Source organism: Carassius auratus, chromosome 27 (assembly GCF_003368295.1).
Source record: "Carassius auratus strain Wakin chromosome 27, ASM336829v1, whole genome shotgun sequence".
NCBI classification, from domain to species: Eukaryota; Metazoa; Chordata; class Actinopteri; order Cypriniformes; family Cyprinidae; genus Carassius; species Carassius auratus.
In genome coordinates, this window is record NC_039269.1 from 10,090,657 (window position 1) to 10,117,303 (window position 26,647).

Consider the following 26,647-nt stretch of genomic DNA (forward strand, 5'->3'; position numbering starts at 1 on the left):
TATCATGATATATTCAGTTTCGTTATATGTTGATGTTCATGTTGTCTTCTACTTTTTTTGAATGCATTTCACTTCATTTTTAACTTTAATGTGTATTTTATCTTTACATTTATTTATTTATGTATGCTTGCTTGCATTTAATCTGTTTATTAATTATTTTTTTTTGCAAGATATGTAATAAATTAATTTTACAATTATTATTTTTTATTATTCTGTCAAATCTCTCCATACTAAGTTATTTATCTCAGTTATTTTTTAAATGCATTTTAAATAGATTTATAAATAGCGGGAGAGAGGAAATATTTATTATTAACCTTTCTTTAAGGAGGACCTTATGAGTGCAGAAGGGTAAAAGGTTTGTTGATCCCATGTTGAGTCAAGTGATGTCATTAATACTGTCATTGTCCATCAGTGAGAATTGAGAACTGAGTTGAAATGATAACAGGTTAATTAGTACCCCCTAAAGCTGTCTTCTATGACAAATGCATTGAAATAAACCCCAAAACAACATCCATTCATAATTAATTCATCCAGATATTTGCACAATGAAGGGTGCGTGTGATCATACCCCTATGATCGACCCAGTTCCATGAAATATTGCGCAAGTTTTTAGACTTCAGATAAGCTGTTCTAGTGGAGGTCTGGGGAGATGGGCCATTATCTCCCCAGCATCTGTCTTCCAAACAACTCGTATGCGTCATTTGCAATCTCATTGCGTCCATACAGCATTTTTTCAGCATAGGATAGGATGGAAATATAAACAAAGAGAATTTGTTTCTGTCTAATACGAAAGTTCACTGGCGTTTCCTCATCTGCAGCATTTAAATGCAATTTCCACGAACTAGTCATAATACAAGATAATTGTAATTAAACTGGCCCCCCTCAGCATATAAACCAGTTCAGACTTGGAACAAAATAGATATTTAAAAAAAGACCATTCCCTGTGTTTTCTTTCTTTTCGAGATATCAAGGCAGAATTTCTTCTGACTCATTCTTAATTGGTGGGCCTAATTGTTGGACTGACTCACGCTTTAATTGGTGGAATTCGATGAGTTCATTTTATAGTTCTTTCGCTGTTTTCGTTGGACATTAATGCTGTACAGTTACTATAGGGAACCGCGTTGAGTCATAAGGCCGTTCCAAATGGATGTTATGGAAGCGGGTAGGTGTGCTACTCTGGATGTCGGTGGAATGTAGCTGATTGTTTCCTCTCAGACTAGTGCAAGAGATTTCGGAGCACGAAAGTGAGAGAGAGGCACTGGCAGAGCCCAAGAGGTTGAAAACGTACCTTGGAAATAAGAGGCCATTTTCCACTTCCATACATGCTGGGATTTATGGTGACAACCGTTGCTATTTGGAGACCAAAACGGACTTTCTTGAAAAATTAAAGGATAACAAACCACAGGGTTTTGTTTTAAGCAAATAAACATCCAAATTCCTACTACCACTGAAATGTGGCAAGATATTAAAAACATAAATACACTCAAAAGAATTATACAGCAGATGGGAATATTTTTCATTTAATATGCGAGTGATTTCTGACATCATTAAAATTCCATTAATATACCTTGTGAATTAATTGGAGGCCAAAGTAAATAATGAATTTATACTTTGTCGCCTGAAACCTGAATAAACTGCAAATGCAATCAAACAAGACAATGTGTGTTCAGTTGAATCGGTTTAAGCCACATTTTAATCGTAAACACACTTAAAAATGCACTTAGCTGCCCCCAAAGCCTGGTTGGTCCACACAGATTTGGGTTTTGGTATTTATGTGGTAGAGTGTCGAGCTTCTGGTTTGGCAGGGGTTTGAAGTGAAGCTATGACTAAGGAATGAGGCGCTCTTTCCGTACTCTTGGTATCGCATTTCAGCTACTTGTCTTTTGCAAAGGATATTGGCGCTTCATTGCATTCGCACATACTCATATAAACGCCCCTCTCAAGTCACCGTCGCTAATAGAAATCACAGGTATTTAACCTTAGCTGCCGCTCACTTAATCGGCCCTGTGTTACCTCAGAAGCTTCTTGACGGGAAAATTATTTTTTCAAGGCTTTGCCATTAGAGTTTGATATAAAAACACCACAGGCTTGATTTATGGTCAAACTCCTCGGTCCAGATTTTGAAGAGCGTCGTTTAAGGGGTGCAGACAGAAGACCTGCGTTTTAACTGAATATGGCCATCGCCTGTCGTTTATATTTGTTATATTGGAGTCTACCATTAATCTTTCAGTCTCATGCTCCAGAGCAGCTTGTGAGGTGGGCATTTTGAGAATGGATAAATGGAATGGAATGCTCAATGTTTAAACTATTGGAAGAAGAATTTCAAACCAGTGTCAAGAGCACTGCGTAATAGCAATATATGTAGAATGAGTATCACAATGGATGTTAGCAGAAAACACTAACTTGAATTCAGGGCCGTCCTTAGCCGATGCAGTGCCCAGTGCGAGGTAGGGAGTGGGGCCCCCTTCTGTTTATTCGCAATCGCGTTCCAAGGGGAGGTCCCCCTGAGTCTGTTTACCGCAGGGCCCGGTGTGACCTGCACCAGTTGCACCCGACTAAGGACGACCCTGCTTGAATCACTTACACAACAAGATAAAAGCTGTATCTTGTTGAATAAATTAATTTGATAGTACAGAAATAAAACAAAATTAAATATAATATATATATATATATATATATATATATATATATATATATATATATATATATATATATATATATATATATATATATATATATATATATATTATGTCATATTGCTGTCAAAAGATTCATTGAGATTAATCGCATCCAAAATATATTTATTTTTTTACATAATATCTGTGTGTGTGTACTGTGTATATGTATTATGTATATATAATTACACATGCATGTAAATATTTTCAAAAAATGTTGTTTATATATTAGATATATATAATTGTATATATGATACATATTCTATGAATTTAAATATGCATGCAAATGCATGTAAATATTTTCAAAATAGATACTGTATGTGTGTGCATTTATATAAACAAAATAAATATACACAGCACACAAACATACGGTATATAATGTAAACAATAATGGTAACACTTTAAAATAAGGTTCATCTGTTAACATTAGTTATATACTTTAGTTAACATGAACTAAGCATGAGTAATACTTCTAAAGTAATCAGAGTTTGTTAATTTTAAAATTTGCTAATGTATTTTTAAAATCAAAAGTTGTGCTTGTTAACATTACAATGACAACTTTCATTAATAAAAAAAATTAACAAAGATGAAATAATACTGTAACAAATGTATTGTTCATTGTTTGATCATGTTAGTTAATACATTAACTAACATTAACTAATGGACCATTATTGTGAAGTGTTACCGCAAAAACTTTTATTTTGGATGCAATTAATCACGATTAATTGTTTGACAGCACTGTGTATATATATATATATATATATATATATATATATATATATATATATATATATATATATATATATATATTACTACTACTAATAATAATAATATAATGTAATAATAATAATAATAATATAACAATTTTATTGAAAAAAAAATATATATAGTTTATAACTATTTTCTATTTCCTATATTGGAAACACTTAAATCATTTTAATATTGGTGATGCTCAAGAAATATTTATTATAAATGTTTACATTTTTGCTGAATAATATTTTTATTTTCTTTTTTATTTGATGAATATAAGGTGCAATTGCCTTGTCCTATGAGTTGTCTGTCTAACTTTAAACCCATCTGTCCAATTCAACTAGCTGATATAATCTCCACTATGAAGTGTTCTGGTTCTAAGGTAGATATTATCCCAGCTCTACTTTTTAAGCTAGTTTTTTTTTTTTCAGCTAGTTTTAAGCATGCAATTGTACAACCTATGTTGAAAAAACCTCAACTTGATCCAGAAATGTGCAGTAACTATCGACCGATCTCTAAACTGCATTTCATCTCTAAGCTTTTAGAGAAAGTAGTTTTTTCACAGCTCCAATATTATTTGAATTCTTTTAACATGTTGGACATGTTCCAATCTGGCTTTAGATCATTACATAGCACTGAGTCAGCTCTGTTGAGGGTTACAAATGATATCTTGCTTTCTGTAGATTCAGGCTCTTGTGTTGTGCTGGTTTTGTTAGACCTACGCGCTGCGTTTGATACCACTGACCACAACATTTTTCTGGAATGACTAGAATATATGGTTGGTGTCAAGGGCACTGTACTAAAGTGGTTTGCTTCCTACCTAGAAAAGAGGACTTTTTCGGTAAATTTAGGAAATTGTTCCTCGTCATCTGCGCCTGTTTTGTTTGGTGTGCCCCAGGGATCTATTTTGGGACCTTTATTGTTTTCCCTTATATACTGCCCTTGGCCCTCATTTTTCAGAAGTACAACATTTCATATCTCTGTTATGCAGATGATTCTCAGCTTTACCTTCCAGTAAGGCTTGACACCAATGCTTCATTTGATCTGTTATTGGAATGTGTAGATGATATCAAGAGGTGGATGACGAAATAAGTTTTTGCAGTTAAATGAGGATAAAACAGAGGTTTTAATTCTCGGTTGTCCGGCAGATTCCTCTCCTGCTCTGAAAGCACAGTTAGGTCCTCTCTCAACGAATGTATGCAAACAAATCAAAAACCTTGGAGTAATCTTTGACTCTTCACTACTCTTTGATAAACAGATTAGTGTGGTTATTAGAGGAAGCTTTTTCCATTTAAGATCTATTGCAAAGTTGAAGAATATTCTTTCAAGCAAAGACCTAGAAGTTGCAATTCATGCTTTTGTAACATCACAATTAGACTATTGCAACTCTCTTTATTGTGGTCTTCCGCAATCTTCACTTCATCTCGATTGCAAATTGTTCAAAATGCTGCTGCAAGACTTTTGACTGGGTCTAAAAAGAGGGATCATATTTCTCCTGTTTTGGCATCCCTTCACTGGCTTCCCATTAAGTTTAGAGTTGATTTTAAGATCCTTATGTTTGTTTACAAGGCATTGTCTGGCTGTAAACCAAGGTATATTTGTGATCTTATTGTGCCATACTGTCCTGCTAGGTCACTTAGATTTTCAAATCACTTGCTTTTAAATGTGTCACGAAGCCGTTACAAATTAAAGGGTGATCGGGCCTTTTCTGTGGCTGGGCCCAAGCTTTGGAATGCTTTTCCTTTTCATGTGAGGTCTGCTCCTTCATTGGACATTTTTAAATCTACTCTGAAAACACATTTTTATTCTTTAGATTTTGGAAATTTGTAATTGTTGTTCTTCATAGTGTAGTCCTGCTATGCACTATGTACAGCACTTTGGATCAATTTTTATTGTGTTAAATGTGCTTTATAAATAAAGGTAGTAGTTGTTGTTGTTGTAAGGTACTTTGTGTGTTTTGACAACTATTCTATTCTTCTGTACTTTACAACATTCTTAAAGTTTTTAGTCTTTTCAACAATGTATTACATCCATGTTGATTTTTCTTTCTTTCTTTCTTTCTTTCTTTCTTTCTTTCTTTCTTTCTTTCTTTCTTTCTTTCAAAATAATTGTACATAGTTGCTTGAAATGCATTACATATGCATTTAACCCAGACAATCTGTAATATATCAACATTTACACACATTATTAACCAAGTATCACCTTTGTGTCTGCTACTGCAGGAAAGCAGGATTGATCCTGTCTCAGCTGGAAGAACTCAGCGGTTGGTGCCGGGGTCTCCTCCAGGAACCAAAAATTGGCTTGCGCAGAGCATCCCTCAAGTATCTGTCTTGTCGTTATACAGATACCAAAGCATTCGGGCTCAGCTGGGTGAATCTCGGCCAAGACTTACGTAAGGCCTGTGAAGATCAGATGCTCTCCGTTATGTACAACGATTATGGAGAACCCAAGGAACTTTAAACCGACTTGGACAACAAGAGGAGCAGTCTCAATACAGCCTCCCCTTAAGGGCTTCTCAATCTGCTCCATCAGTTTTAACATTAATTGGTCATTTAATGATGAAGAGGAAAATATTTGGTTAGAACATTAGCAGCCCATCCTGATTTTTCAAGAAGCATTAAATTGGTGTGTCTCTGGGCTTGCACATGGGGAAAAATGTACAGTGTACAGTCAAAGGAAAGCTTCATTAAAGTGTCATTTAGACCTAGTGGTGTATTTTGTCATATAGTGCATACACCAGCTTGTATAGGTAGGACTTTTTCACAAGAACTAAAACCGTATCTCTTGTATCCTGTTTGTCTTTGTAGTGCATATAGATATGGAAAGAGCTATAGCAAATGTAAATGTTAATTAACTATTAAACACATTACTAATGTGTTGAATGTAGTATTCAAAATAAGTTACAGTATGAGAGAACTGTACAGGAGTTTTATAAAGTATAAGCAGTATTATGAAATAACCATTTAAAAGTTGTGTACAATAACATGTCTTGTTTATGTTTTATTTGCTATTCCAAATAAAATTATTATTAATTGTGCAACTGAATCATTTAATTGTGCAACTGAAATTTGAACAAAAGTAATGAGGGATGCAGTTTTTAAAGTTGCAATGAAACAGGAGTACGATAACAGATCTTTACTTAATGTATCATGACATATATATCTAAGTGAGGCAATTTAGTGAGTGAAAAAAAAGACGAGAACCTGTTTCAGTTGTTGATTGATTGAATGCAGATTGTAAAGTTGATTGAAAAAGTGGCAGGACCTTAACAGACTAAATGATTGGCAAGCATAAATCAACAAGATTTAGACATTTTGATTGAGAATTTTGAGGTTGCAAAAAATAAAAATACAAAAATAAATAAAAATGAAACATTCAGAAACATTGGCAGAAATCACTCAAAATAAGATCCTAAACATGGATATGTAATAATTTATTTCTTTTTTTCTCTTTATAATATGATTCTATTTCTTCAGCTATGTTTTTTTTTAAACATTTGCAATAATTTAACAATATTTGCTTTATTCATGGGATCCCATATTGTAATTTCGCTCTGCATCTTTCACCATTTGATGTGTGTGTGTGTGTATATATATATATATATATATATATATATATATATATATATATATATATATATATATATATATATATATATATATATATATAAGATATCTTAGATCTTGACATAGATATTTAAAAAAAAATATTATACTTAGCACAATAATAGACATCAACTCTTTTAAACCAACCAAACTTGTGTGTATTTATACTTTATTGATATGACAGTGAACCTACACTTTAACAGACAGAAGAGCATACAAAAATAGTATCATATATTTCCATTACAATTGCTATAAATGATCTCTTTCTCAAAGCACACATGCATTTCACAGGTCTTCCATGTACAAGTAGAGGGTATAAAATAAGGATAAGGAGAGGGGGAAAAAATCTTGAAATCTTGAACTGACAGTTTGAGATAAGTACTTGTTTATATACCTGTATTAATGTAGAATAATATTGAGAATGTGGCTCACAACAAGCAAGAGCTATTTGTATAAAATATTCATAAAAATCAGCTACACTTGAAACGTGTGTGTGTATGTGTGTGTGTGTGTGTGCGTGCGTGCGTGTGTGTGTATGTGTGATGGTGTACGTAAATGCTTGTGGGCTAAAATATGGGTCATATCTACATCTACATCTATGTTAGAGATCTTGAAAATATATTAGGTATTATTTCATAGATTAGTGTTGAAGAGGATTGTTTTTATGCGTTTCTATGGTTTGAATTACTGCCTTTGATCAGCCTCGCTCTCATGTGGAGTGAGAAACATTCAGGTTATTGTTTGACATTTTCTTTTCAAGCCAATCTGAGAGCTGTCTGCGCGCTCTCCGCCTCGCTATCATTCACAGCGCTCCTGGCTCCTTTCGCTTGGCTGTGCCCTTGTTCTCCTCGGCTTCGGGGTCACGGCAAGTGCACTCATCGTGATCACAGTCCACCCCGAACTGAATGACCTGTCAATCAACCGGACACGCTTTTACAAACAACGTCCAAAAAACATTGGGCCACAAACATCTGATACGGTATGTGGGAGCCACACGCACTCTTTGAACGGAAGATCAAAGTGTGGTTTGGATAATTCGGCTCAAAATACTTTAAGACATCGCAGTAGATCAGAACAATGAGTATTGCCCTTTTCCAGATGTATGATCGATATCAACTGTTGACCAAATTACTCGCCTATAATGATGAAATATGTGGAAACGTGAAGAACGGCCTGTTTGGGTGTTTGTTTTCCTAACTGGAAAGTCATAAGGATTGGGTTTTTTACGCTAGAAGGATTGCTAGGATCGATTAGGACAGGACGGTCGTGTTCCGTCCTAAAGGGAACGGAGAGACAGAGAGAGAAAAGCCTGACTGTGAGCAGATGAGTAAAGGAGGTGAACACATGTTAAGAATCAACAGGAGGAGGTTCTCGTCCAGGATTCGTGCCATCACCACAGGTTGCAAAATAAACCCAAATTCCCAGCTAAGCGGCCTACTGCAGGAAAAGTAAACATGAAGCTACAGCGTAAGCTCTGATTTCACCTGATGTTTACAGGATGCAATTGTCTAACTGTGGGACATTTGAGAGTATCCACTCATTTATGTTGCAATTCTTTGGAAGACGGAAGTCCAGATTGGTTTTATGCTAAATAATCACGATAGATGTTTAAAAAAAAAATTTTTTTAAAAATTGTTTGCTTTCAATAACATGCAATTGTATCTGTGCATATAATTTTGTTTCCTGTGCATTTGGATGCTAGAAAAGGAGCCACAGAGGATGAGGGATGAGAGGAATTTGTGCTTTATTGTCCAAACTTCTCTCTGGCTCGCGTCCTAGACGCTCCTAAACCAGACTGCCCCACCAACGTCCTAGGACTTTTCCATGGTCTGCGTAAACAGAAGCATGGCAGCTCAGCCGGACCTACAGTGGCAGGATGCTGTTCCTCACGGTTTATTTCACTTTCTCAGACCCTGCTTGTTTTACAGTTGCCTGTGACCGCTGACACCTGGCCCTCTGCTAATAAAAGCTGCTCTATCCAGTCATTTATTTATGACAGACACTTCCCCCCCGAGCTTATTCTCTCTTTGGGAGAACACGCCACCTGGGCGCCTAATGAAGTGGGCGACGTTCATGGAAAGGGTTGACAATGTGACGGCAATATGCGAGACAGAGACTGGCGCTGTGACAGAGGAATGAGACAGCAATGTGGAATGAATGAGGGAGAGAGGAACAGCTTTTAGGATGAGATTTACCTTTCTAGATGAGAGAGTGGATGGACAGCAGTCTCCGCCGTCATACTGGCAGTACGCTCGGTTGTTAATGGTGTCGCACCAACCATCTCCTCCAAATGGCTACAGAATAAAAGAGTTAAAAAACTCATTTAAAAGAAAAACAGACAACATCTGGTTGAGTAACACATATAAAATAATGCGTTTATAATATATATTTATTTACTGCACACACAAAAAAATGTGATTGTACTATAAAAAAAAATTAAAATCATGGTAATACATTTAAAATTATCACAACGCACAATATATTGGTTCCATATCAGTTATCAGATTTTATAAAATTATCATTATTGGATGATATAGGATATATAACTGTGTTTGACTTTTTTATTATTATTATTATTTTAATTATTATTTTAATTTTAATTTATATTATTATTTTAGGTTTCATATTTTACTATTGGTTAAAACTACATTAGTTATGAAATAGCAATAGAAAAATACTTCTAAATCATTTATAATTCTATATATTATTCTATCATTAACATGATTTAGCAATAAACAATTTGTATTTTTATTTACTAAACTTGACAAAGATTTACAAATGCTGCGACAAATGTATTGCACGTTATTAGTTAATATTAGTTCATGCATTAATGTTAGTTAATAATTAATGGGACTTTCAATTTAATCAAACCAACATACATGTTTTCATTATGGCCTAAATTAAATATGCCTGAATTAACTTTTCTCTCTCTCTCTCTAAAATAGACAAAATAGAATTCATTTTGATGTCATTTTTAGTTGTCAGCCATAATGTTAAAATAATAAAAATAATTAAATGATGTTAAATAATATTATTTCTAATATAATAATCTAATTTCATACGTTAATCTAAGAATGACTGCAAGGTTTAAAATAATTCATATTATTCTATTCAGGCAAACTACAGCCATTTATTAAGAATCTGAACTCACTGAACTAGTAAATGTGCCATTAAAGTCCTTCAGAGGTTCAAGTATGAGTTACTTAATTTTATTATGAATCAACAGTTTTCTCTGAACACGAGGCTGATTCTGAGAGGAAAGAATCTCAGAGGAAAGAAATGCATGGATCATGCCAAAAGGATTTCTGTTATACCTTAGGGTAGGTGGCATTTCTCATTTATTCCCTTCAAATAAAATAAAGTGGCATCTGTTATTCCAGACAAAACTTCCTAACTTTCCCGTACTACATCCGATGCCATTACTTCACCTTTGTGAGAGTATGGCTACCTGTTTTGCAATGCCCATGGGAGCGAAATCCAACCTTCTTGAGTGGACTACAATTATCAAATTTAATATGCATAAACACTTTAAATGTGTCATAATGCCTTCCTAAAGAATTTAACTTAACCTAAAGGATCTGATGCCAATAACAGGAAAACGAGAGCCGCCTGCCAAAGATAGTTTTGGCTCTCTTGCGCATGTGGAATCCTTTCAAAGAGTCCAGCTTTACCTGATTCCACATCCCTGTGCAAGAGCAGCTGGCGAGGAGATCTCTGTAGAATTTATCCCTGCTAAACCTACACCCAGTCCAAAATGTTTTTCCTGCCGTGCTCTCATTCTCCAAGTCATAAGCAATATCATTTTTCATTCTTCAGTTTCATGCTTGTGTATATATCGCTTATTTCTTTATTCATGCCCTCTATTCATTTTATCACCTTAAGCACGTTGCAGATTTATTGGCAATAACAATTTTAAACCTAAAGTCCACTCAATTAATGTTTCAATGAATGTGTTACATATTGCAAGTTAAATATCTGAATCTAAAACACATGCATTATTAACGTTGTTTTAGAAAAGGCTGGAAAAAGAAAAAAAAAATGACCTAATGCCTAAACTAAAGAGTCGTGTAACAGTAAATGGGAAGGATGTGTGGAATGCATCTGCTCCGGCCAGCAGAGGAAAACTGCCAGTGAATGTTAAACAACGCTGTATTCAACCATCTGAAGCACTACACAAAATCATCTGACCTGGACCTCACGTATATCTGGCTCAAGAAGAAACAATAGTCAAGAAAAGTCCAAATCTGACCAAAACAATGGACAATATGACATAAATCCAACCTGCCAAAATATTTAAACATTTAAATCTCATCCTTATTTTCTTGACAATTAATTATGATAAATTATTACATTTAATCGACAGCCCCAAAACTTGCTAATTTTTTCAGTTTTGGCTCAGCAGATATATTCAAGGCATAAGGAGCTACAGTTAAATTTGCCAGGTGTTTTTCTCAATCTTTTGACTCAAAGACACCAGCATTTATGATTAAATTCAGTTTATATATATCTTCAATTTACATTTATTTAGACAAAATAATAATAAAATAAAATCACAAAATCATCTGACCTATACGTACATATATATATACTTTTTTTTTCTGTTGTTGTTATTAGGTGTTTTCATCAATGTTGCATATCAAAACAACAGTATGATTAATTTCAGTTTTTTTTTTTTTTTTTTTTGCATTTATTGTCATATATATATATATGCATTTATTGTCATATATATATTCATAATTAGCTGCAGTGAAATTTACTAGGTGTTTTTATCAATGTTTCAACACCTAATAGGAAAGACACCATGACCTTACTGTATTCCGCTGATAAATAGAAATGCCTCTTCAGATTGCATACTACTCAGATTCACTTCAAGCTGTCCGCTTTGAGGTATCCATTCTAAAATTCATTTTCCTGGCCTGCTCTCAAAGAGGGGTTTTAGTAGGCAACTCTGCTATGTTTTTGGTCAGTATCCAAAGTTTGATTTAAGATTACATGAATTGATTGAAAACGAAAACCTCTATGAGTCACTTTAAAAATATGTATTTTCAAAAAACACAATTAACCCCTAGCAACAGTTTCTTGCAATCTGAGATACTGGAGAACAACAAATTGACATCTTATCCTAAGCAAACAATGAAGGTATCTTTTACTTTATACAGTATATGACGTCGCGAGAAATGAAATCCCTAAACATGAATTCCCTGAATGCGAGGGAGGACACACTCCACAGGTTGCCTGACCGACCACATCTAATGCTAAGCGAAAGATAGAATAAACTAAACCTCCATGGCAACAACATGTTTTCACGGACAACATTGTTTTGAGGCCCCATGTTAGTGCTGGCATCTCACTTCACTGAAGTATGCGCCCCTTGATTGGCTCTCTCCAGAGTTCCCAAAAGACTACTAATTATGTTCCCCTCCATTTCATTTCTAATGTAAACTTTTCCTTTTTGTCTTTAAATGAAAGCTGAACATGCTGAAAAACAAATTTGAGTTAACACATCACAACAGTGAAAGGCCCAATGAAGTGTTTCCAGGTTTTTTGGTGTTTTTGTCTTGTCAACTCTTTCCATAATGTTAAGATGAAGAAACCCAGTGCATGCCCTGAGAGGAATCAGATGACCATTCTTCTAACCATATTTGCAGCAAGGAATGTGAACAGTGGTTCTTCATAAACCTGTGGCATCATCTGTAAGGTTTTCTCAAATGGAGCCACACAAAAAGGGGAAAAGGTTGACTCAAAAACTGGTTTGAGGCAGTCAAGTAACCGTATTTAGGAAGAGTAAAAAAAAAAAAAAAGCCAAACTAGTCCAAATCCCAGAAGATCACAACTGTTTCAACAGCCTGACCAATACATGGACAACTATAATACCTGAAGAAAGCTTCCATAAGCTTTCTTATTCATCTGGAGGAAAAACCTCCAGAACCAAGGGTTGCAAAAGCAGACTTAAAGTCTACTTATGTTTGGCCTTGGTGGTTCGAAATAAAATATTAATAATGACACATAAACTAAAGCATAACCTGAGCTGACCTCTTAACTTATCATCAGCCTGTAAGGGGAAAGACTTTCTGGATGTGCTGCAGAGCAACTGGAACATGTGCTGGGTATAATTTATACTGAGTCTCCGATATAAAAGCAACTGTTTTGCTAGGTAACAAATGAGGGCAAGTGCAGATGAGAAGGTCTGGCAGATATAAGGGGTATTTGAATATCATAAAACATCCCTCTAAAGGAATGGAGAGTTCCAAGGTAGAATGAATAGTTCATAAAACCTGTCTGCTTCACTCTGAAATTCTATCAAAAATGATAAAAATCGGATATCCATGGGGAACAAAAGCTTGGATATGCAATTGATGATAAAACTACATAAATAGATAAAATGCATTATATATATATATATATATATATATATATATATACACGCACACACACATTTTAGGGTTAGAGTTATGATAAAGGTAAGTTAGATTTTCTTCTAAAGATATTAATAGCAATAAAATTAGGGCTGTCAAAGACTTAATCATGATTAATCATATCCAACAAAGTTTTTGTTTACATATATGTTTGTGTACAACCATGCATGTATATATTAAAAACAGATATGTTCTGTTTATATATAAAAAAATATCGTGTTCATAATCAAAGGTTATTCATCTACGATTATGAATGTGATATTGTGTAGTTTGTCAGTGTACTACGGCTCTGTGTGGTAAATGCTGCTCCATCTGAAAGCATGTGATGGACATTTGCATTTACGATTTAGTGTTCAGCCCTAAAAGAAATTTCATTTTGATGGCATTGATGAACCTGCGGTGGTTTCTGGGATAGGGAAGAAATGTAAGCTATTAATAAAATTAGTATTTACTAAGTTCAGAGGCTGTCACGTGTTTCTCAACTTACTTTGTTGTGTATTTTCAACAGTTTCAATTTGAAAAATAACTTTTATATTGATTCAATAGATTTATTACATTTTGGAGGAAAATAAAAGAATCAGTTTCTATAATAAATCTTTGAAAATTAAAATCTGCATTAGATTTTTTTATTGTTTTTTATGTTATTATAACCTAACGATGCTATGTGAAAGTATGAAACAGAAAATAGTGGTTTTCATCTTGCCACTTTCTTGGTAAAGAAAACACATTTTTACTCAATTAATCAATATGGATTTATAACGTTTTGGAACCAAACTCTTCATATACAAGATAAGAATATATGAATTTTTTTTTTTTTTTTTTTTTTTTTTTATAAATCTTAAACAATTTATTCAAGTCTCACACATTTGAATGGCAAACCACACAAAACACTGCTCCACTCTTTCGCCTTCAAGATACGTCCCTTGACATCACTGGTAGAGCTAAAATCCAGAGAGAATTACAATAAACAGTCATCCATTATTTTCCAAAACACTCGACTGTTCATTTCAACACTCTTTTCGAATTCAGACTTCACACGACTCTGCCGCGTTACTTCTGTTGACTTTTAGCTAAGCCTGGTATGTTACTTTCGTCACATATCATTTGTGATTATTTTACAACTGGTTTAACGCATCCATCAGTTACATAACATCCTTTAAATTCCCTCTGTCTAACTGACCTGCGCACACACCGATAAGATCATTCATTTGCTTTGGCACCTCAGAACTACAATTGTCGACAAAGTCTGATGAGTTAGTGCTCAGGGTGAATTTAACCAGGATTCTGTGAATTGCGGGAAGGACTCTAGAGGAACAGATACCGGAATAATATGTTTTATGATCATGTGTATACCACATTTTACAGTGGCAATGATATTTTCATTCAGTTTTATTTTTGCGATAAAAGGAGAACCTGTGAGAATCAATCTGTCAGCATGGTGTGGGAAGATGTGGCACGCAGTCCATCAACCATTGCGTTTAATGTTTCTCTTGGCCACAGGAGATGTTAAAGATGTCTCCATATGAGAGCGGATGGTGTCGGAAATCCCTGACAACAAAATGCCTCATTACTGACATAAATGTATACTTGGGAATGTTTAAACCTTATACAGACAAAATAAAAACAGAAAACTGTATTTCTTATCCCTTTGGACTGGATTCATCCAGATTTGAATTCCTGCAGGCGCAAATATCTTCAAAGTCACACTCGAGACATATTATGTGCTACTACTCTGACCTATTATGATGTATTTATACATGCTTTTAAAAAAAGTTTCAATGGATCACAGATTTGATTTGCGAGTTCCATTTTGGTCAAATGGCCCAGTTAATAGACGAACATGGAGTTCTGACTACAGAGATAGTGAAGAGCAAAACAGGTTTCCCATCTGCACATGAAACTCCATGACACAATAACTGGAATGTGAAACTAAAAAAAATCAACACGAACATCATTTATCACTGATTATGGTGCTCCCTGATCCTCCTGGACCACCTCAATGCTCTGCTGGTGGTTATCTGTCAAACTGCTCTTTTCTCTTCTAGATCTGACAGGAGGCAGATATGAACTCTTGCCATTGGTTTTACATCTAAAATACTGCTGGCGTACACATCTGTATTATAAATACAATTCTTTCATCTTTTATGCACCCTGATATTCTTCCAAACCCATATGCTGTTGTTATTTTTTATTTGTATTTCTTTAATCAGTGGCATTCTAAAGTTTTATTATTACTTCTTTTTTTCAATGGAGAGCAGAACAAAATCTAACTTGTTATTCACTAAAATGCTCAACATTTTTCCTTTTTTTTTTTTTAACTGATCAGTTTAATATGTTCTTGCAAAATAAAGATATTAACCACCATCACCCCCCACACCAATAAAAATGAAATGAATATTTTCCCCGCACCCACACCTGTACGCCAACTTACATCTACATTTACATGCAGTTATGCCCTATAATTCTAGATATTGGGGAAAATGCTCCTATATTAGTTTTTGTCTCATATTTATATAATATGATAAACAATATCAAAACCACCTGCTGGTAATTTCAGTTTCTTCAGGCACCTTGCATTTTAGCTGCCTGTTGAGCCTTCAGTTTTTGCAGGAGCGATCTGAATGCCAAAATCAGTATTGTATCTGGTCGGTAATGAAAAGTCCATTTTTAATATTATGCAAAATGTGATACCCGCCGACAAACAGCAGTCTTCTTTACTATGCAGAATGCGATATATCTGCTGAACCAATCACAGCGCACAACACTCTAGACAGTAATGGCGTCACTTTTCCTCATCTACTTTGTACTTTGTGATCAGCAAACAACGGCTGCACGATAAATTGCATGTGATTGTCATGCACATCTTGTCAGTAAAGCCGTTTCTGTGATTAATAGTACCGGTAAAGCTCCATCACATGCTTTCAGATGGAACGGCATTTAATACACAGAGCCGTAGATCACTGACAAGCTACGCAATATTTCATTCATTAGATGAATTGTGAGATATTGCGAGATTCAATGGAGAAAAAAAAAAAAGAAGAAAAAACAACTGTCTTGGATTTATTGCATTTTAGGGGGAAAAAATTAAATTTTATACTAAATCAATCTTTGAAAATCTAAATCTGGATTTTAATTTGTTTAATATGTTATTATAACCTAAAGATGCTATGTGAAAGTTGGAAACAGAAAACAGTTTTTCATTTTACCACTTTGCTGGTAAAGAAAACACAGAAATATATATATATATATATATAAATATGTATATATATATATATATATATATATATATATATATATATATATATATATATATATATATATATATATATATATATATATATATTATTATTATTATTATATATATTTCTTAAGAGATGTATCCAAGTCTCACACTTCATTAATTTGAATGACATACTGTACTAAACACCTCTCCACCCTTTCACATTTTTAAGATAAATCCATCTCCTGACATCACTGACGGAGCTAAAATCCAGACAGAAATACAATAAACACTCAACTCTTAATTTCAACACTATTTTCACTTCTTTGCTTCAGATGTTTATCATGTGACTTCAGAAATATTGAAATACTGTGATCAAATTTTTTGGACTACTTTTATGGTGCTTGTATTGCTTGTCTGTCTTAATCCTTTTTGATGTTTCTGGACAACATTAACCGTTGTGCTATGGAAAAGAGCTGCATGAAGTGAAAGATATTGAATAAATACTGAAAATCTGAAAAGCATATTTGTTTTGTAAAGAGATGAGGGTGACAGAATGAGATATAAGAGAATATTTTCCATCTTGCATAAAAGCACATTAGCTGTGAGGCACTCTTATGACTCTTCATCTCTAATCAGAAAGAAATCACATCATATAATAACACTCACCTCACAGGACTGGATGCAGTGGATCTGTGCTGGATTCGGATGCCACTTCAACATGCCAGTACAGACAATACTCTTTCAAAGGAAGAGCAATAGGCAACACAAAAAGGAAGGGGAAAGAAAGAGTCAATTAATGCACTGTAATGATGACATCATTAAACAAAAAAGCTGACTTGTTACTATTGATTAAGTTTTTGTAACAAATCTTCCTGAAGAGGAAATCTGAAAACGGGGTTTCTATTTATTTCTATTTTATTTAGACTTTTCCAGAAATCTAATAATATCTAACTTAATTTTAAAAGACAAAAAGGAGACATGGTGCCTAAAAATAATACTGCAAATTAATATCCAATAACTATGAAATATAATAAGGGTTAGTCTTTCCCTCCTGTCCTTTCAAATGCAACAAATATTTCACTGATTTGACATTTTCTCAGAATTGGAAAGCTGACCTGTTTCTAAAGCAGAATTTCTGGAAAGAAACTTGCTTATCTCTTATTCATCTCCCTCCTACTGTGACCTTTCCTCCATCATTCTTACCCAATCTGCAATTCTTTGGACAACATTCCTGGAAAGCAAGCTGTTCTTAGGGGTGCTGATGTATCATTATAAACAATAGGAGTCCAACACCTTCAGAGGCGTCATGCTTGACGTGTGGCATTTTAAGCGTCTCTTATAAAAACATCACACTGTAATCATTACTCTCACGAGCTGATATGACAGTGAGAGACTGAATCAACACTTTCGAAGAGAGGTGAGTTGAACCTGGTTTTGGAGCGAGAATCAAGGAAACCCAATCCAAATTATCACTGATGTGCCAATAATGCGATTCCAGTTATGCATCCAAAGTATTCAGTCTGGAAGCTCCTCTGTCTAGAGCCAAATAAGGTCCCCCCAAACAAAGATCAGAAAAGTGAGCGCTTTTACATTTGACAGATGTCAAACACACCTCACGTCATGAAGTGTGGAACAGGGGAAAAAAAAAATAATAATTTCAGTCTAAGAAAATTACTTCAAGGGGCATTTTTGAGGGTCAGTCTTGACTACATTTAAAAGACAACTTGCAAAAACCTTTTGTGTCTGTGTTGAATTAATGGACAAGGACATCCTGGTCCCTTAGATAGACTTACATCCTTTATAGATTACATCATTACAATAAAGACTACGCAACATCTTTATATAAGAACAAAGCAGTTCCAATTTAGAATGTTCAATCTGATAATACCAGTGGTCAACTTTATCTTAAGGCCCAATTATCGCTATTAACAAACCATTAACTATTACTTTTGTATACTTAAATGTATTAGTAATATGTAGAAATTAACATTAAAGTAATAGTTTTTAATTTGCTAAAAATGTACTCTCCCTCTGGCCATCTAATCTGGCCTTTCTTCACGGGGTGAAACAAATTTAGCATTACATCACTTTGCTAAAAAATAATGTTTTTAATTAGTTCATAATATCCCGTGCATTTCTAATAGTTCAATAGTAAATACTGAAAAAATGGTTAGTGTCTAAATTCTCAAACTTGTAGTCTGGTTAAAGCACTAGGATGGCCAATGATATCAAATAACAATTTGTGGCAAACTGGATCCACCACCTCACCTGAACTTTGCTGGGAAGCATCCAGTGCTCTACTGTATCAGTGCTGGAGCCATTGGCTAACACCACAGGGTCACTCAAGGCCACAATGCATGTTGGGTAACAGACTGCACCTGCCATGACACAAAGCAAGCTTTGCTTTAACCATCATTTGCATCTGTTGAATTTATTCATGTGAGCACATGAATAGCCAAGCTCCGGACTAGTCATCCATAGTTGAACAGCTTGGCAGGTTGGCACTCAAAAGTATCCTACTGCATGCAACTGACTGTGGTCTTGCGGCCCAGGTAAAGTATGTCTAGACCTTTTATTAGGAAGAATAAATGCAGTGACTTAAATTTTGCAGTCAAATAAAACAAAATAGTAAGATGTTTAGACAATGACTGAGACAATAATCATTGCTTTGTTAGAAATCGACTGTCTAGTTATTTCCATATTTGAAATGGGCAACTTTTATCTCATATCCAGTAAATTGTCTTGTCAGTTGAAATCCTCACCCACGTCAAAGCCCTCCTCACAGCTGTATTCCACCAGGTTGAGGTCAAGAGGAGGCTGGCACGGTCCCTCTATCTTCTTACACATAGTAAAGTCTTCAGTCCATTTGCCATATTTGGTGCATTGGATGCTAGACTGCTGGGACAAATGCAGATTAGTGTTTAATGACTGCAGAGTTTAAAAATAAACAGACAGTGTTGTCCTACAAAGTGCTACAATACCCTTTCTGTTGGATCGGGACACTGTAGGGTGCAGATACTATCGAAATCCAAATTGTTGGTGCAGGTGTACATGCCCTCAAACATCAGCGGGAGAGGAGGGCATGTGACAGGTGAACAGCTGCCCTCTTGCCACATCCCACCCTCCAAACACTCCAACCTCAGAAACTTCCTGAGAAAAACAAGTCATTAGCATGAAGAGGGGGTAAAAGAGTTTTACACACAGACCTACAGTATAATACCTGTACAAAGTCATTACTTTGGCTATGTTTCAAAGTGTACACTGCTGCATTTCTTAATGTTATCAAAACAGTAAAAAAATAACTCTAACATACCCCTAAGTATGACTGTAATTAATGAACTCTAATCTTTAGTTGTTTTTTCCCCATAGATTTTCTATTGGATTCAAGTCAGGTGATTGGCTGGGCCATTCTACCAGCTTAATTATTATTATTTTTTTTCTGAAACCAATTGAGAGTTTCCTTGGCTGTGTTTGGGATCATTGTCTTGCTGAAATGTCCACCCTTGTTTCATCTTCAACATTCTGATAAATGGCAGCAGATTTTTATCAGTAATGTATCTTTACATTTTTCCATTCATCCTTATTCCTACCCTCAATTATATGATTTTTTTTGCCAGTGCCACACTGATGTTTTTGGGGTGATGTGCACTAGAGGTCTTCACAGTGCACCCGAGACCCGTCGACCCCGGACCCGACCCGGGACCCGTACGGGTTCGGGTCTATATTTTAAATCATCAGCCGGGTCGGGTCCGAATCTATTACCTCGGGTCCCGGGTCTGTTTAACATTGTGTGTAATACCCGTGCGATCGCCGATCGGAGTCATCGGACTCGGAGAACATCCGGCCGTTATCAAAGACTGCTTGTGTTTTTTGTAACTTGCAACTTGTAAAATTAGGAAAAGAAAAGAGTGAGCCAAAAAAAGTGATCTCTCTCTCTCTCGCTCGCAGACTCAAGAGTTAATACAAGTGCACACACGGTAATGCTTGCAGACTTGACACACTCATGTTTAATATATTTCAAATCAGCAACACAATCTGAGGTGAACTGTCACATAAATTTTTTCTATTACGCTCAAATTGCGTTAAGGCATTTTAGGTTGATAAAGCTAGCACGCATGTGCAGTCATGTTTCTATGGCAAGCAGTGAGGGACACTTCGACCGCCAAACCGCGTTTTACATTTTCTTCCATTTTTATAATATTATAAATGAACCGTTTAATCTTAAAGTTTTAGTGGTTCAGATTCAGACTCGATGCTGAGCAGAGAGCACAGACAGAGATCAGATGATAGTAAATAAATAATGTCAGCGGCCATGGCGTTGCACGAGCGATCGTTATTATAGTTCAAAAGGGCAAACAGTGTAAGTTATTATGCGAATTAACTCGAGTCAGAATGTACATGTGCACAGTAGCATTTGTCATCCGTCACCGTGACATCAAGTGGACTTTTGAAGCTGAAATAATGAGTGGATTCAGCTTGGACTTGGAATAACGAGAGGAATAACATGGATAACTTTCTTGTCGGAGGATTGTAATGCATCACAAGCAGTCAGGTACAAGGAAGAGAGACAAAAAGACAAAGGTAAGACAAAAAGCTGTATTCTTCGCAACAGGTTTATTGACTTGTAATAGCAATTTAAGGTGGAATATGTCAACGTCGGGTCCAGTCGGGTCTGTGTCTTCCCGGCGGGTTCGGGTCCAGATTTCAAATAATATACGGGTCCGGGTCGGGTCCGGGTAGGCATTTCTCGGATCTACACGGGTCCAGTCCAGCTTTTGAAATAATAGACGGGTCCGGGTCGGTTCGGTGTAGTACATTACGGGTCTCTGTCGGGTTCGGGCAATAATTTTTGGACCCGTGAAGACCTCTAATGTGCACTGCCATTTGACCTCCAAAACATGGTGTGTATTATGGAAGCCAAGGAGTTTAATTTTGATCTCATCTGACCAAAATGTATTCTCCCAGTATCTCACAGGCTTGCCTAAATGTTGTGCAGCAAACTTTAAACGAGCTTCAAAAAACTTTTTTCTTCAGCAATGGAGTCTTGCATGGTGAGTGTGTATACAGGCCATGACGGTTGAATGCATTATTACTTATTGTTTTCTTTGAAACAATTGTACATGCTAATTCCAGACCTTTCTGAAGCACTCCATAAGTGGCCCTTGGCTCTTAGACAACTCTTCTGATAATTCTTGCACTCCTCTGTCAGAACTCTTGTGAGGAGCACCTAGCTGTGGCTGGTTTATGGTGAAATTATGTTCTTTCCACATGCAGATTATGGCTCAAACAGTGCTTATTGGAACATTCAGAAATACAGAAAGCCTTCTGTAACCAATGCCATCAGTATGTTCTGCAACAATAAGGTTGAGAAGGTCTTGAGAGAGCTCTTTGATTTTACCCATCATGAAATGTTTCTTTTGTGACATGTTGGTAATAAGACATTTTTTATAGGCCATCAGTTGAGACTGAACCAGCTGATATTAATTAGGACTGACTAGGGGCAGGATTGCTTTCTAATTACTGATAGATTTCAGCTGGTGACTTGGCTCTCCATGCTGTTTTGCACCTCCGTTTCTTCATGTGTTCAATACTTTTTTCCCTGTGTCATTCCACTTTATTACACAGAACTTAATTTCTGAACGTGTTTGTTTTGTTTTCTTTGTATGTATGGATTGCTTGGGTTGTTACCAACATCTGGTGAAAATGTAATGTCAACAGTACCTTTAGAAATATATTTACTGAAAAAAATAGTGTGCTAAAGTGTGCATAAAGCTTGCCACAGCACACCAGCAAGTATCATTATGTATGTGTCAGAAAAAAATAAAATAAATAGAAAGGCTGCATCAACATTAATAATTTATTGATAAACCAGATTTTGGTTTAGGAGATGAAGTCGGCGACACTGACTCGTCGTCACAGTAGTGATGCACCTGTATGTATGTTTCATATGGATTACATAAATGTCACTCTTTATAGATATGTTTTCATATCTGTAAGGAAAGTATACATTGGGTTCATGGAATTGTTACGTTAATCACATGCTGAAATGCTATTGTAGGTTCTCAATCTGCTTTTGGTCAGAATTTTTGCACAACATGAATGCAGCAATTACTACATTTCTGAATGACATTCTCCTCCAGCCACAGGGGATTTATTCACATCTAAGCCACGTTACACACCATCTGGTATAACCAAATAGCCAATAAATCCTGAGGAAATAAATTGGGGTGTAGTGTTCATTGAGAAAGATCATACAGAAGCACAGGCTAAAACTACCTTGATAATAGCATAACACCTCTCTTTAGACCGTCATAAACCATTTGCTGAACCTTCATAATGAAATGCCTTTTAGAACAAACATTCCAATGGTCTTAATAAACAGGATCATTTAAATGGCTTTATGAGACACGCTGGCTATCGCTTCTGGTATTAATGCCCAATTAAAAGCAGTTAAAAGACACTGAGGTATTTTACCAGCCATTTTAATAACTCATAAAGACGAGGCAGGTGCAAACACTAGTCCCCTCAGATGTGCCAAAATATGCTATAGCTTGATTGGATGGAATATCAAAACAACATGCCATCAGACCATTCATCAAAGTACACTGTTGACTCCGTTGCTGAAAGATATTTGGAAACACATGGAGTGAGATTTTGATCTTATTAGAACCATGTGAGCAACCTAGATGCTGGAAACATATAGTTTACCCTTAAAATTTGTTAACACAGTAACCTAATGCTTAGAAATCTGTTCAAACCATACAGACTACAACTCACTTTCTTGGCCTTTTGTTGAGTGTGCCAGTGACGTAATATCCCGGGTTGCATTTGTAGCGGCAAACAGTGCCCACGTCATGCCCGCCTCCATGACACTGAGGAACTAGCAGCGTGGCATTGAGTGCAGAAGGTGGCTCCGGACACTCAATCTTGCAGTAAGCCTCGGGATATGACCATAGTCCATCCTCAAGACAAACCAATGTGTCACTTTCACCTGAAAAACATATCCTGATAAGAAAACTGCACCCAAATGGAACACAAATGCTGTCATTTTTATTATATATATATATATATATATATATATATACATATATATGTATGTATGTATGTATGTATGTATGTATATATATATATATATATATGTATATATATATATATATATATATATATATATATATATATATATATATATACGTATATATATATATATATATATATATATACGTATATATATATGTATATATATATATACCAATCGAGATGGTTTAGGGGTGAGCTGGACCGCAGACAGAAGGCAAAAGGGCCAACAAGTGTTAAGCATCTCTCGGGGAACTCCTTCAAGACTGTTGGAAGACCATTTCAGGTGACTACCTCTTGAAGCTCATCAAGAGAATGCCAAGAGTGTGCAAAGCAGTAATCAAAGCCAAAGGTGGCTTTTTTGAAGAACCTACAATATGGCATATTTTCAGTTGTTTCACATTTTTTTGTTATGTATATAATTCCATATATAATTTCACATGTGTTAATTCATAGTTGGTTCCCTAAAGTGTGAATCTACAATTTTTATAGTCATGAAAATAAAGAAAACTCTTTGAATGAGAAGTTCAAAACTTTTGGTCTGTACTGTACATATATATATATATATATATATATATATATATATATATATATATATATATATATATATATATATATATATATATATATATATATATATATGTGTGTGTGTGTGTGTGTGCGTGTGTGTGTGTGTGTGTGTGTGTGTGTGTGTGTTATACCAGCTACCATGTTGATCGTACCTATTACTTTTAGCATGAATTCAAACAATAAGCAGAAAAGTAGTTTATAGAGAAAGAGAGAGGGAGAGGGAGAGAGACATAAAAAGAAAAAAATATATATTTTTTATTTAGCTTTATTACAGTTTGTTTTCATTCATTCATTCATTCATTTATTCATTATCAGTAAGGATGGTTGTTTTAACCTGATAAGCTGTATTCAAGTAATTTTGTGGATGAAAAGCATCATAATTTATTAAAAAAAATTATAAATATGACAAAAAAATTTGTATCACAAAATATACTTCCGTTAAGTTTGGAAATAATAATTTAAGTATCATAGTAGTTTTCATAAAACCTCACTTTATAAAATAAAGCACATGGTGCAGTGGCGCCATGTGATATAGGACTTTCTCATTGTACTATTATAGTAACATATCTAATTAGATTTTGTTCAAGTTCTAAAGAAATTTAATTGGTCAATAAAATATAATGATTCCTTTAAGCTTTAACGTGTCTGCCTACTTTGTAGTTGTGCTTAAATTTAGCTATACCAAAAATGGCTGCAAACTGCATTTTTCCAACATGCATGAAAAGTTCCAGCTTGCGCCACTTCAGAAAAAAAAGAGTCTTTCACTAAGTACATAAATCACTGTTTTATTTTTGTGTGTTCCAATTAATGTCAAGTCATGAATAGATTTTAAAAACTCCCAAAGGAGCACTACAGCCCATCACTTTAAAGCACTACAGTACAAGAACCTCGCCATCAAGACCAATAAGCATAGCTACTCAGTGATGCAATGTCCTGGACCTTCCAGTGAAGCCACTGACCACAGACTGCACTGCTCCCTGCCAAAAGAAAAAAATTGGACCGATCCATCAAAAGCCTGCATTTAAAACAAATATGTGAGCGTGTGAGGAGTGGCCCCTCGACCCCTGAGCCACCTTGCCATAGTTATCCAGAGGCAAGAGGGCCAAGTGCCAGCCTGCTCTACGCTGTCCTAAATGAGGGGCTCTCTGGGGGCTTCAATAGTATGGGATGAAACGCACTCTTGTTTTCGCCTACTTGCTTGCTTCCTTTCTCCACCTGTGTGCTGTTCTCCTGCAGCTCAGGATTACTTTTCTATTTACACAGCCAGGAAAGAGAGCTGGGACCACAGCCAGACCGACGCACAGTTCCTGAATGAGTGCAAGAACAACACTGACACACAAATGACTATATACTGTGTGTAAGCACACATACATACAAAAATGCAAATATTTAGCTTAGCACTGTAAAAAAAAAAAAAAAAAAAAAATGATTGGAGTTCTCTAAACAACTGCACTTTGACTATCATTGTGTCCAGCTTTAAATAACTATTTGCCTCAAAAAGCAGAAAACCCCACACCACAGCAAACAAATCAATGACATATTTTATAATATAATAAAAATAATGTATTATTAATAATAAAATATTATTATTAATACTATATTATTAAAGTTTATTTTGTTTCAAGTAACAAAATCATTTTTATGGTTTTAGACTATCATTAAATAAAATGACAGTACAATTATTCAACGATTTTATGATAATACATATTATTTGTTTGCAGTAATATTTATATGTTCGTTAATGTTGCCGCAACTAGCAGTTCTGAGTCAAATGACCTCAGGAATGCCAAAAAGCACAATTATTTGTTGGATTTTTTCCAGTGTACATGGGCAAACACACAAGAAGGGTTCATATCACCCACAAATATACAATTATTGACTTAAAGTCTTATTATTTTAGAAAGGAAGCCCAAAGTCTCACAGAAACAGACACATGCACTGAATGTAAGGAATCCAGAAACCCTCAGGTCTCACACTGTAGCCCAGTTCCCGTCCTCACCTTGCAGGATCGCCGGGGCGTTACAGGAAAAGGTGCACTGCTTGCCGAATGTGGTGCCCCAGGGACACAAGAAGGAGGCAAAGTAGACGTGAGACTGAGGAGGTGGGCCGCAGTCCACTGGCTGACAGCTCACTACACGGTCCCACACTCCATGCAAACAAATCAGCTCTGCTTCCGTCTGAAGAGAGGAGAGGACAAAACAAAACAAAACAAAAAGACTTATAATGCCATATAGTTTCAATAGTCTCATTAGACAACATGACAGTATTTCACTTGACACAAATAGGATGTTGTAACAAAATCAGTGTAAATATATTTTCTTAGATAACTTGATG

At 35.3% G+C, this 26,647-nt stretch overlaps 2 protein-coding genes across 5 annotated transcripts in view; one reads left to right on the forward strand and one right to left on the reverse strand.

Moving 5' to 3' along the window:
* Nucleotides 1–6,462, forward strand: part of astn1 (astrotactin 1) — a 259,446-nt gene extending 252,984 nt beyond the window's left edge. For all 3 annotated transcript variants that reach the window (XM_026205809.1, XM_026205810.1, XM_026205811.1), the window contains one exon: nt 5,648–6,462. In XM_026205809.1, the coding sequence (XP_026061594.1) occupies nt 5,648–5,885 (238 nt within the window). In that variant the 3' untranslated portion in view covers nt 5,886–6,462. The remainder of the gene's footprint in view (nt 1–5,647) is intronic.
* A 729-nt stretch (nt 6,463–7,191) lies between these two features.
* pappa2 (pappalysin 2) overlaps nt 7,192–26,647 on the reverse strand; it is a 56,117-nt gene continuing 36,661 nt past the window's right edge. The window contains exons 16-23 of one of the 2 annotated variants that reach the window (XM_026205813.1): nt 26,313–26,490; nt 23,447–23,660; nt 19,651–19,819; nt 19,432–19,564; nt 18,938–19,047; nt 17,336–17,407; nt 9,226–9,324; nt 7,192–7,940 (exon numbers count right to left, since the gene is read on the reverse strand). In XM_026205813.1, coding sequence (XP_026061598.1) covers nt 7,833–7,940; nt 9,226–9,324; nt 17,336–17,407; nt 18,938–19,047; nt 19,432–19,564; nt 19,651–19,819; nt 23,447–23,660; nt 26,313–26,490 — 1,083 coding nt within the window. In that variant the 3' untranslated portion in view covers nt 7,192–7,832. Of the gene's footprint in view, nt 7,941–9,225; nt 9,325–17,335; nt 17,408–18,937; nt 19,048–19,431; nt 19,568–19,650; nt 19,820–23,446; nt 23,661–26,312; nt 26,491–26,647 lie in introns of both variants that reach the window. The other variant, XM_026205812.1, reaches the window with a different exon arrangement.